Genomic DNA, 13,468 nt, shown 5'->3' on the forward strand with positions numbered 1-13,468 from the left:
CCCTTAGCAATGACCTCTTTGCCTTTCTTACCCGCCCAAGCAAACTCCTGGTGCCTCCAAGAATTCTGTGTGCTGGAAACCTACGCGCGGCGGCGGAGGCGAGGCCTCGGGAGGAGAGAGGGTGAAAGAAGGGGGTGGGCCTATGCAAATAGCCCGCAAGCGTCGCCTCTCCATTGGCCGACAGCCTGTCCGTTACCGAGGAGGGCGGGGCGTCCCCGGGCTTGAGTGCGGTACCTGAGCGAGACGCGCAGCAGAAAGCCCACGTTGGCGGCGGCCGGGAGCGCAGCGCGCAGAGGCGGGAGACTGCGAATTCCCGAGCCGACGCCGCAGCCTCCGCTCCGCGCTCGGCTCCTCTCCTCTCCCATCGCCTCGGAGAGCGGGATCCTCCGGGTACCCTAGGAGACGGCCGAGCGGGGAAAGCTCGATCCCGGCCGCCTCCATTCGGAGAGGCGCGCGGAGATTCCGAGGGGGAGCGACGGTGCCCGAGGGCGGAGGGGCGCTGAGTTTCGGGCCAGAGAGAAGTTGAAGCCGGGAGGAGGAGGAGAAGGAGGAGATCGGCTGCTCAGGACGCGGGGTCGCCACAGCCCGGGACCCTCCGCGGAGCAGACTTCACGACCGTCCTCCAAGCCAGGAGGGGCGTGCGCAGGGATGGTGGCCGGCATCGCCCCCATCTCCTGAACTGTCGCCAGCGTCCTGCGAGGGCACAGGGCAGTGCACGCGTGCAGACGGCGAGTGACCGCGCCGTGACCCGCTCGGGGGCGCCAGCTGCAGCGCGGTCCTGCCGATTAGGGACACACCTGGCTCAAGCCGCGCGCGCGCGCCCGCCCCCGGAGACCTGCCGCCGCCCCGCCGCCGCCTCTCCTCCGCCCGGGCTCGTGCTGGTGGTGGTGGTGGTGGGGGCGCCACGGATGACCATGAGAGATAAGGACTGAGCGCCAGGAACGGGAAAGAGAGGCCGCCGAGAGGTGGCGGGGGCCGCCCGCTCCGAGGGCCACAGCTCCGCCGCTCGACGCCTCCCGGGGCCCGCGGGGGGCCCTCCGGGCCGGGCGGGGATGCCCGGGCTGGGGCGGAGGGCGCAGTGGCTGTGCTGGTGGTGGGGGTTGCTGTGCAGCTGCGGCCCCCCGCCGCTCCGGCCGCCCCTGTCGCTAGCCTCGGCGGCCGCCTCCGCCGCCGCCGGGGGGCAGCTGCTGGGAACCGGCGGGAGCCCGGGGCGCCCCGAGCAGCCGCCAGCGCCGCCGCAGTCGTCTCCCTCGGGCTTCCTGTACCGGCGCCTCAAGACTCACGAGAAGCGGGAGATGCAGAAGGAGATCCTGTCGGTGCTGGGGCTCCCGCACAGGCCGCGGCCCCTGCACGGCCTCCCGCAGCCGCAGCCTCCCGCGCTCCCGCAGCAGCAGCAGCAGCAGCAGCAGCAGCAGCAGCAGGCGGCCCGCGAGGAGCCCCCTCCGGGGCGCTTGAAGTCCGCTCCGCTCTTCATGCTGGATCTCTACAACGCCCTGTCCGCCGCCGCCGAAGACGACGAGGACGGAGCGGCCGGGGGGGACCCGCGGGGGCCCGGGCCCCACGGAGGGGCCAGCCCGTCCCGCTTCGGACAGCCGGCTCCCGGCGCCGCGCACTCCCTGAACCGCAAGGGCCTCCTGGCCCCGGGAGCCGGCGGCGGCGCGTCCCCGCTGACCAGCGCGCAGGACAGCGCTTTCCTCAACGACGCCGACATGGTCATGAGCTTTGTGAACCTGGGTAAGGATGGGGGGGTGTGTTGGGGTCACGCGGGGGACAGGTCCCTCCTCTTCGGCCCCTCGGGGCTCAGGGGTGGTGGCGGGCGGCGGAGGAGGGCGCGCGCGGCAGGGGTGCGGGGCGGCCGGCGCGCCTGCCACCTGCGCTGCCGGGTGCGCTCCGCTGCAGCCAGAGAGGGGCTGGGGCGCGCCGGGGTGCCCGAGGATGCCTTCCTGGGGGTGGGGATGGGGCTCGGGACGCTTTGCCTGTATTCTTACTTCTGCCAAGCTCGGGCCACCCCAACTCCTTTCCCGCTCTAGGGTGGCCATCTGCTTCACTCTTTCCCCTCTGAACTGTCCTCCTTGGCCCCCTGGACGCTTGGAGTTTCGGTGAACCCACCGTGACGGTCAGGGACCCCACCGGCAGTTGGGGAGTTTTGAGAAATTGATGTGAGTGCTCTATGGGAAACTCGCGGGTCTTTGAGGAAGGCAGGCTTTGGTGGCCGAGGAAGGTCCCGCAGGACCGTGGAAGGTGTGACGGTCCCAGCCAAGGCGGGGCTTGCGTCAGCGCGAGGCGAGATTCCAGCGCAATTGGGGTAATCCACCCAGTGCCTGAGCTCTCAGTGCCCTTGGCCATTGTCCCAAAAGGTTGACCCTTTAATCAAGGCTGCCCAAGCCTCTCGGGGAGAGAAAAAAGGGTGCGGGGTAGGGGCCAGGGCTGGCCGCCGAGCCCTACTGAACTCCGTTGCCAGGCAACAGAATGGAAAGTCGAGGGCGGCTAAATTGGGCTCGGCCACAAATGTTTTGTGGCAAACCCCGGACAGAGTCACGTCCCCCTCCTCCCTCCCTACCCCCCGAAGTTTTCTCTCATCTGTAAACAGAAAAGGGGGTAAGGAAGACTGCCGAGTCACTGCTTCCGATCCTTGCTTGTCTTGATTCATAAACTCAGTATAGACCAGGGACGTAGGAGGCGCGTCCGCAGTGAACAGACCTGGGGAAGGAGACACACCCAGCGTGGCTGCAGCCGCTCCTGGGTCTCTGTCCCCAGGGAGACCCATGCCTGTCCCCAGGCCCCAGAACGGGTTAGCGCGCGCTTGCCAGACGGAGGGCTGCAAGGCCTGTCAGAGGCGTCCTTCGTTTTTTCAAGGCAGGAGTTACAGGAATGATGACCCAGTGTCAAATACCTGAGTCCTAGGATTCTTAGTTCCGCCTGGGTGGAGGCGGTGTGCGGAGGGTGGCAATCTACCGGAGCAGGAAGGTGTGGAGGCAGAATGACCAGCATCCAAGCAGGGCTGAAATCCTCCTGGGAAATTCATGAAACAGACTCTCACAGGGAGTGGAGTCTCAGGGCCTGCCAACCTGGCTGCTTGTTCTGCCAGGGGGGAATCTGATTGGACAAGAATTCTCACAGTGTATTGGAATCGAGTTCAAGGCTGAGCCACCTCCAGGGAGCATTCTAAGGAAACTGTTTCACATGCCAGTCACTAAAACTTGGTGATGATGGGGTGGTCAGGGGGCCAGAGAGCCAGTATTGCTTGTGTTGTTCTAACATGCCTGATTCTTTTAATTTCATAGGCCCCAGCCCTGGCTGACCTTAGTGCCACTTTGGGCCTATAAAGTACTACGGTGCTGGGGCTGGTCCTACTCAGACCCACAGAGAGAGAGAGAGAATCTTGTGGGTGAGCTCAGACATCTGTGCCGCCACGGTAGAGATGTCTGAAAGAAATCATTGTGTCATATCTGGAAGAGAGAAAAGCCAAAGGCTTCTTCATGCTGTGCCACACCAGAATGACCTGCAGGCTTTTCAGAACCCCTGGTGGCACTCCATTTCAGTTCAGTCAGCACGTGGAGGTTTGGTCGGAATTCAGAAGAATTCTAGGGTTCGGAAACCATTGTTTTTTGATGGTAACTGAAATGTAAAGATCTGGTTTGAGGCAGATTTGTTAAGTTTGTGTTTGTGTGTGTGTGTGTGTGTGTGTGTGAGTGTGAGTGTGAGTGACTTCCAAATTCCTCTCTTTCCTTGCTTTTCTGACCTTCTGTGGTCTACAAATGCACACAGCTTCCGACACACACTGTTTGAAGGTGGTTGACAACTAATTTTGTTATGGCTATATTGTTTAGCATCCTATCTCCCTAGATATATGGTCCGTCCTAATTCTCTCTCTCTCTCTTTCTCCCCCTCCAAAATTCTTTCCTCCTCCTTGTCCTTTTCCTTCCTTCTCTTCTATCCCATCTTTCCTTTTTGAGACAGGGCTATGCTGTGTAGCCCAAGCTGAGATGAAGCTGGAAAACCTCCTGCCTAAAATTCCAGAGTACTGGAATTACTGGCACACGCGACCATATCTGAGTTTGTTTATTTATTTATTTATTTATTTGTTTATTTATTTTATAAACGATGTTTTTAAGTACTGAAAGTTCCAAGGGAGCACACCAGTAGGACAAGTGGATCCCTAGACAGTCTGACATGGAACTGAAGGATACTCTTTGTCCCAAGCCCATTATATCCTATCATAGGGCGCCCTGCAGGGAGGAGAAAACCTCTTCACAGGGAGAATCCCAGCAACAAGCATCCCACCTGCCAATAAAGGCAGTTGCATTCCTCTTACTCTGTGTAGCAGTGGGGAAGACGAGAATTCACCAGAGGCTAGAAAGTGATAAAACCTGCTGAGCATGGCTGTGGACACCAGGAGAGTTCACTTGAAGAGAAAGGGTCTGAAGCTCGGCAGTGTGGATGTCCTAAGGAGGCTACGAGAATTCTGCTTATTTTCCCTTTGGTGGCATGTTGACTGATGTAGTACATGACTCATTTGTTAAAGAACCCGTAAAAAGACAGCACCGTGTCTGCACGTTATCCTCTGCACTAAGGAGGTTTTACGCATTAGAAGCGGAAGGGAAAGTTACCCACCTCTGTAAACATGCCTCTTCCCTGGCACTAGAGGAAAATTTGCTCATGAAATACATTTGAAACACCCTAGCTCTGTCAGCCGGCCGGACTATCAGGAAGTATGAATCAACAGGATGAATCTCTCATAGCCTGAACGCTGGTCATTCGGTCCACCTCATTGTTGATGTTGACTGTTTAAAATCCTGTCTTGGGAACAGGCTGGGATGTGAGGGGCTGTCTGCTGTTGATACAATGTGTCAGCTGAGTGCCTGGGTGAGCTTGTGAACTTACATCAAATCAGGGCCACGGATGTCACCTGCTATTCATTTTTTTCTTCTGCTTAAAATGTCTTGACAGTCTGCTATGTAAGCCTGCCAATTTGGTGACCTTGGAGAGATACCCTGACACATCCTTTAGGTCTTAGGTTAAAATTTCACCCTCCTCCCAAAGCCTTCTTACTTCTTAGCCTCTGCTCTACTGTCTCCTTTATCATCACAGCGCCCTGGTCCTTTCCTTCCTTGTGCTGATCCCACGGAATTTCTCTCCCTGACTGTCTCTGTTTTTAAAATTGCTTACTCATTGTGTATGTAGCATTCAGGAGGTCAGCCTTCAAAGGCTGAAACCACATGCTAGCCCCACAAAATGCTGAGACACTGACGGCGCTTCAGAAAGAGCGAACTGAGGAAAATAAACAATATCCTATATTTTAAATTCTCACTGATCTGCACACTCCAATTATTTAGAAAAGATATTCTTGGTTTTTGCTTAGTAAAATGCTTGAAGATATTTAGGACACTGAGGCATTTCATGTAAATAAATGTTTTATTAATAGGCCTTTTAAATTCAGTTATCCACATGTGTATTAATTTGTAATATCTTTACATGTGTGAGAGTAGAAACTGCCTCTTTAAATCTCTGTACTTAAGGCTTATCCTGAATTAATAAGGTGTTGATCTCCAGATGCTAGGATTAAATGAAATAAAAAGCTCACATGCTCAGTAAGGGAATCAGTAAGTGTTAGTACAAGAAACAAGAAACTTATTGTACTGAAAATATTGGCAATCTTCTCAACAGAATTACTCTTGGGAAACATAAATTAGAAGAAAAATGGAATACTCCCTACTTGTATTTGTAACCAGAGACACTCTACTGTCTTGCTCTCATAAACAGAGGATCAGTGCTACAGTTTTTCATTTGGGATGCTTGTACTTAGAAAGATTTTTTTTTTTTTTAACAGAAAATAAATTTGTTGACTGTAAGCTCTCCTCAGCAAAAGGCGCTGGGAGAGTGTGAAAGAGCCTGGTCCAGGGAAGAGGTAGAGTTTTAAAAGTGAGATTCAGGGGCTTTTCAACAGAGAAGCCGGACAAAGTGTTCCTCAGCCAAGATCAAAGGGCAAGCAGATACGATTGTTTAGCGCTCGGATGGGGCTTCCTCTGGTTGTCCTTCTAAGAATGGGTATAAATCCTTTTTTAAACGTGCTGAATCATGCTTAGTTCCTCTGTTTAAGAGCTTGCATCTGATCAGGAGAAGGCTTTCCCCGGGGCTGTGGGAATCTCTGTGGTAAAAAAAAAGGTGATGTTCAGCGTTTCCTTTACAAGTCAGGATTGCGTTTCGTCTGGGTGTCTTCAAGAGTCCAGCTGCTTTATGTGCTAGATTTTGTTTTCTAGCGCTAGGCATAGAAGGCAGGGCCCAACACTTGCTAAACCCGCACGCTGCCACGGAGCTACACCCAGCCCGGGGCAGTATGGCTATGGGTGGAGGCTGTGAATAGTTGCTGTTGAGAATAGTGGAAGACACTCCAATGATAACCGCTCCATTTATCACACCCTGAGCTTACTGGAGAAGAGTCTCCAGTCTTACTTGGAGAGTGAGTCTCCCTTCTGCCAACTTTGTCACACATCAGTCCTGCCTTCTGCTTCCATCCAAGTCAGAAGAGGCCCTGTTATTCTACAGGATTCGTATTTTATAACTTGATGTAAAGTTATTGTTTTCTTTTTTTAAATACCATTTTCAACTCCCCATTCCCCGCCTCTCCCCTTGCTCTCTCTCTTTTCTGGGTTTCATCTGTTTCACCATTTGTTGGCTTCCAGCAATGGAAAGAAAGTAGGCAATATTTTAAGGGGGTGATTTTTTGTTTCTGATTAGAAGCTGCCGTGAATATCTAGTTTAAAGCAGTAGAAATCAATACAGGCGTGAGATGCTGGTAGGCAATTTACAAGGGCCCACGAAAGTAAACAGCTGTTACACATTAAGTGTCCCACTCTCCAGAGGCTGCAGTACAGCCCAACCCCTTGCTGCCAATCCAGCCCAGCTTCCCAGGCCCCAGGCTGTCACCCTGGAGCTGAGGAGGGGAGTGGCTGGGGCTGGTGTCTTTCCTGTCACTATCAAAGAACCAGTGAGTGGTGTTCTGTTGTCCCTGTCTCCCTCTCTCACCACTGAAACAGCTGAGTTCACCTCATTCAGACACATGGTTCTGTCCTCAAACCCCCAGCTTCCTGTCGACACTCACCTGTGGCCCATCTCTTGTGTACCTGGAATTTGTGAGCCAGGAAAAGGAAACAAATGCAGTCTCACCTGGAATATGAAAAGAGTGACAGTTGGATTAAGGGGGAGAGGAAACCACCATTTTAGTAATTTAGTCACTGAACAACCAGTGCTATCAAACTCTCAAGTGTTGGAGCATTTCAGAAATTCTCAGGGTCTAAGTTCCACCTGCTGTCTCTTTCTATTAACATTAGAAATGGACCCTGAGTTGTGGGATCTTTTTGGATTGATTGGTTGAGAAAAGGTCTCTCTATGGAATCCATTCTGGCCTCAAACTTTTTTTTTGAGACAGGATATCTCTGTGTAGCCTTGGCTGACCAGACTGTCCTGGAACTCACAGAGATCCGCCTGCCTCTGCCTCCCTGAGTGCTAGGATTACAGGCATTCGCCACTCTGCCCAGCTGACTCTGGCCTCAAACTCTTAATTCTCCTGTTTTTGCTTCCTAATTGCTGGGATTGTGAGCACTTGCCACCACACCTATAGAATAATGCACACTGACGTTTATAGGTTTTTTAATTAGTTACAAGTTTTGCAGATGTTCTGTAAGGTGTTTGTTTAACGTAAATAGATGGTCCACTATGCACCCTATGACTAGAGTTAGGATTCACAGCATGATTTGGAAACTATTCACAACATATTTTTGTTTGTTTGTTTGTTTGTTTGTTTTCCTGAGGAAACATGGCTTGCCACAGATGACTGGCTCTTGAGTTTATTGAGTACCCTGGCTTGGGATCACTGGTAACTTATTGTTAAGTGAAGAATTTAGAGCTTGGAAAGCTCTCACTCGCTACCTGGTCTCCCGTGCTGGTAATTTCATTCGTTAGATTTATTCAGCAGCATTTCCTCTGTTTTGCTGATAGACGTCAACGTTAGGAGGAAATTCCAAGAATCCGTTCCTAGGGCACTGGAGCGGGAGGGCTGTGGGGCAGAGGGACTAGATGATGGAGAAATGCGAAAGGCATCCTGAAGCACTCTTCCAGCTAAGTGGTGAGGGAGGCAACAATTTGGATTCTTTTCAGGGCCAGTAACATTTTCTCTTGGAACTCTGCTTTTTGGGAAAAAAAAAAAAGTTAAGGATGCCTATGAATGTGTCTTGTTTGGTATGCTGGAGGACTGTTGACCACCAACAAAGAATTGTTTTCTTTCAGAAACTGAGTTGAAAACCATGCTGCCCTTAGCAGCATTGTTCCACTGATAGGCACCAGGAGATCCTCTTCCTGCCCTTCCCAGCTCCATTCTCCACAGCTCAGGCCCGTAATGGAATTGGTATCTAAATTACATCAGGTAATTCCTTGATGGCTCCCCACAGCCTAGTTGTGTCAAACACAATCCCAGATGCCTCTGGGTTGAAGAGTCTCCCTCTGACATTTCTGCTCTTGGTTCTGAGCGGGAGCTCGCCTTCCTGACTTTCAAGTTCACGGCTGGCGGCATACGCCCTTGATGACCGATCCTGCTAGATAGCTTGGGCCTGCCCTCGCCCTGAACTGTCTGTGCTCCCCAGTGCCCGTTTATGTTCAGATTGTTTTCTCATCACTGGGAGCTGTGTCTGGGAGGGGGAGAGTGGACTCAGGGCAGGCAGGGACAGTGTCCCCTGAGGACCCACTTGGAGCTGACCTTTGCTATCTGCCGTGGTCCTGATTATCACTCTCACCACTTACCCTTTCACCTTGTCCAGAATGTGACTTCCAGCCTGAAACATCTGCGCCCGTTGATTGTTGTTCCCGTGTTTACAGTCTTGTTGGTTTCCTGTTCACGAACGTGGGCTGGGAAAAATATTCCAACTTGTGTCTCAGAAGAGGAGGAGCTTAGCTCTATCATTGGTGCAAACTGTGCGGATGAGGCCGGGGGATATTTTTACAAATTGGCTTTGCTTACTCTCCAAGACGAGTTATTTTTTTCCCCCTCCCTTTTAAAAAAGTCTGTGAATTGCATTTAAATTGTCCAAAGGCTGACTTTTTTTCCAACTACAAAATGACAAATTTTTACTTGACTTAATTTTTCTTCCAGATTTTATTTGTACTTTCCCATATCAGAGTAAGTTAACAACAGAGGCAGTATGCTAAAAAGAAATCATATATATAATATGTAATATATTATATGTATGAGAGCAGAAATTCTGTCTGTATTCCCTGCCCCACCACTTGTACACCACCTCAGGGACATCCCTCATCAGGAGTGGTCCATTTGTTATCACGGGGGACACAGCATCATTACCTAGCACCCACAGCTTACATTTGGGGTCACTCCTGTGGTGTACATTCTGTGAGTTTGGACAAATGTATAATGTTTGTCCACCATCCCAGTGTCACGCAGAACAGCTCATTGCCCTCAATGGAGAAGCTGTCCATGTAATGGGTAAGAAAACCGCCATGGATATACCCAAATTCAAAATATGCCCTTTGGGGATAAGAACAATAAAATAACTTTGTTGAATACTACTTTGTCTCCACAGCCCCAACCTGGTGCTGGACAAAAACTTTTGATTGTATATGACAAGTCGGGTCTTAGAGTGTTTTTTTACGTGTTGACAACAAATCTATCAGAAATCTTTCTTCCCTTTTTTAAAGTCCAGGAGCTATTTCCCCCCCTCTGCATACTTTCACTGAGGTGTCTGTCACCATAGTACCTAGACAGTCCCTCAGGCAGAGAGAGACGTGAGTGATTAAATTTCTCCCTGGCTTGTGCTCTGTTTGATCCGTGCTCGGCAGGATTTGAAGGGGTAAAATAGAGAGTCCTGAAGAGTGAGCAGGAATTACTGGAATTTTATGCTTGTAAATTATTGAAATTGGTTAGGGGAGGGGGTAAATATTTTTCCTTCCTTTCTGAAAACTTATTTTAAAACAATGTGAATTTGGGATTCAAAAAATTTCTCCCTAAGCCCTCCCTCCAAACAAAACAAAACAAAACAAAACAAAAAACAAAACAAAACAAACTATATTGGACGTAGAGGTGAGATCACAGCCCACCTTGGGACTACTTATGCTGTAGTGAATCTAAATTAACCGAGGCTCCATACTTCTAAGGGCTTTGTAAATAATACATAGAGAAGGCTCTTTGGCCTTTAACTGACTTCTGTGAAGAAGGGCTATACAGATTACTGGTAAATAAATGAGAAAATATGACAACACTAGCACGAAACATGGCAAGTCTGAAGAGTGGTATTGAATTCACAGCAGTTTGTCCGAGGTGTGTCAGGTTGAGTATTCTCATATGAACACTCATCATAGGCAGGGGTATTTTCTCATTTAATTATAGCCAGATTACCCACCCCTCATTTCCCATTTTACCTTTCACCTGCATAGAGGAAACCTCCTTAAAGAAGGAAGTGCTTGGGGCCATGGCTGTATAGTTTGGTTCAAGGAATTCACCTGCAGTTCCCTACCATATGGTTGAGGGTGTGTTCTGGGTGATAGGATAGATACTTGAACAAAAAGAGAAACGAAGCAAAAGATTGTGGGGGAACTGTAAAAAGGTGGTAAGGAACCTTCAGCTGAAAACAAGCAAACAAAACAGAATGATGTTTCCCTCAGAGGACCATGGAACAGGCGCTTCATTTTTATGGAGTTTGTACTGGGTAGGGCTCTCTTAATACCAGCCTTGGGGACTCCTATAAATTTGGCCCTTAGTTACATTCGCTTCATGAAAGTTATTTGATTGTTACATTGTTACATAGACACACGTGTGTCACTGGTATAAATGTGGTAACATTGTGACCAGGAGGATGTAGGTGATATTTAGTGGATTTTAGTTTTTGGTCTGTGTTGCCTCTCTCCCTCTCCCCCTTTCTCCCTCACCGTTCCACCCCCTTCTTTCTCTTGGTTTTTCCAGACAGGGTTTCTCTGTGTAGGCTTGGCTCTCTTGGGCTGAGGCTGGCCTTGAATTCAGGAAGATCTACCCGCCTCTGCCTCCCAGTGTTGGAATTACAGGTGTGAGCCACTGCCCCCTTTTCTCTTTTGAATGTATGTACTTTCCCCGTAGTGTGGTGCATTTGCCATTGGTCCAATAGGGCAGGTGACATACATTTCCATAGAGCTTTGCAAGTCACTGCCAACTATTACAGTTATGTTGTTGGTTTCTTGAGGGTGCTAAAGGTACCTAGATAGACTTTTTCTTACAGATTAGAAGAGCCCTTGGTTAAGGGCTCTTTGGAGACACAAATTTAGACTCTAGTCTTTAAAGTATCTTTTTTTTTTCCTATCTAGTTGAAGCCACTTAATCAAATGTTTAGGGTTCTTCCCTTGTCTGTATAAATATTGGGCTAGATCAGCATTTTCCAAAAAGTATTCCATAAGAGAGTCCTTCTACAAAATGATCTGTGAAAAAAAAAAAAAAAAAAAAAAAAGGATCGTGGAGGAACTCAGGTTCCTCCCCCTGAGATGTACGTGCCTGTCAGGGTATTGAAGCTATGACCAGGCTAACAGCGAATCGGCCTACTGATGTCATTGTTGTTGAACCTGCTTTTGTTACATAACCCTTTCCCCATGAAAGTTCCCTTGTGTCAGACCGAACCTACTTACTGCCATGCCCATTCCTGGCCCTTCCTAATTATTAGGTTGAGGAGGGCAGGGACCCCTTGAGGCCCCATTTCCAACTGTCCCTGCCCTTCTGGGACTTTAGCTCTAAGCAGGCTTCCTTGTCCTATCTTGTATAGGTGATCTGTGGACTTCCTTTCCTCCTCCTGAAGGAAGTGGTTACCTACTGTTGCCTGTCTGTTGGTTCCATTCCACGGTCTTAGCTTCCCCACTCCCATGCCACCATCTCTTTTTAGTAGATCCCTGTCTTATTGCTGTAAAGAGACACCACGACCACGACAACTCTTAAAAAGAAAAATATTTAAATGGGGCTAACTTATAGGTTCCGAGGTTTAGTCTGTTATTGTCATGGCAAGAAACATGGTGACCTGCAGGCAGACACGGTGCTGGAGAAGGAGCTGAGAGTTCTACATCTGGATCAGCAGGCATCAGGGCATGACTGATATACACTTTCTCCAACAATGTCGCTCCTACTTCAACTAGGCCACACCTTGAAGTAGCGCTCTCCCTGTGAGTCTGTGGGGGCCACTTTCTTTCACACCACCACAATCCTCCTTGATTGCTTTTCCGTTGTTATTAAAAAATACCTCAAACAACTTAACAGAAGGCTATGCCTGTGTGCATGTGTGTGCGTGTGTGTGTGTGTGTGTGTGTGTGTGTGTGTATGTGTATTTAGCATATATTTTCAGAGGTTTTGCTCTGTGGTGACTAGACTTGTTTTGTGGCCTGTGTCCAGGAAGGCCACCCTATCAACGAGGATATGGTAGAACAAAGCCAGTTCCCTTCTGATGGTAAGAAAGGTGAGAAAGGCAGAGTCTAGGCTGAATGAGGGAAAGAGTCCAGGATTGAAATATACCCTTCTAAGGAATACCCTGAGACCCACTTTCTCCAATTAACCTTCATCTTTTCCAGGTTCTTCCACCTCCCAATAGTCTGCTCAGTTGTGAACCCTTCAGTTGATTAGCCCTTTGAGGTAGAGCCGTATCTATCCCACTGCTAAATATTGCTGTATTGAGGACTCTTTTCAACACAGCCTTTGGGGGGCATCCCAGGTTCTAGTTTAATAACCTTGTGTTAGTCAGTTTCTGTTACTGTAACAGATGATTTGAGATGGTAAATTTCCAAAGAAAACAGGTTTATCATTGTGGAGGTTTAAATCCGCAGTCAGTTGTCTCCCTTGCCTTTGGGTCTGTGGTGAGGCCACACACCATGATGGAAGTGTGTGGTAGAAAACTATTCGCCCTGTGGCCAGGACACAAATGAGAGGATGAGGAAGGTCCTCCTAGCCCTGCTAACGTTCTCCTCCCTGGACCTAAAACCTTCCCACCAGGCTCTGCCTCTTAAAGGTTTTACCATCTTCCAACGGCTCCAAGCTGAATTCTATAACCTCTAAAGCATGGGCTACTGGGAACATTTTAGTTCCAAGCTATTACACACCCTAATAGCTTTTCTTAAAAAGAAAACGTGTGTGTGTGGGGGGTAGAGGTTTATATGTGATTTGTGTGTTCCTGTCCATGAGTGTGGGCCTACATATACCATGGCACACATATAGAGGTCAGAGAATATCCCCAAGTCTCTTTGGGCTATGCCAGGCCAGGTGGATTCTGAGAACTCTGTTTTTACCCCCATCTCACCATAGGATCGACAGAATTGCAGACACGTGCTACCGTATCCGGCTTTGTGTGGTATATGGGGATCCTGATCGGGTCCTTATGCTTGTGCCTAGAACTGTCCCCATTGAGTCATCTCTCTGGCTCCCCAATGGCTCTTACAGTTCAGAAATCTTATACTAGCCTAG

The 13,468-nt window shown here is 49.7% G+C and overlaps 1 protein-coding gene across 1 annotated transcript in view; it reads left to right on the forward strand.

Annotated features, from left to right (window-relative positions):
* The first annotated feature begins 230 nt into the window (after positions 1-230).
* The window catches only part of Bmp6 (bone morphogenetic protein 6), a 143,698-nt gene continuing 130,460 nt past the window's right edge, over positions 231-13,468 (forward strand). Inside the window, exon 1 of the mRNA XM_060372682.1 lies at positions 231-1,734. Within this exon, the coding sequence (XP_060228665.1) occupies positions 1,053-1,734 (682 nt within the window). The 5' untranslated portion in view covers positions 231-1,052. The remainder of the gene's footprint in view (positions 1,735-13,468) is intronic.

Source organism: Meriones unguiculatus, chromosome 19 (genome assembly GCF_030254825.1).
Source record: "Meriones unguiculatus strain TT.TT164.6M chromosome 19, Bangor_MerUng_6.1, whole genome shotgun sequence".
NCBI lineage: Eukaryota > Metazoa > Chordata > Mammalia > Rodentia > Muridae > Meriones > Meriones unguiculatus.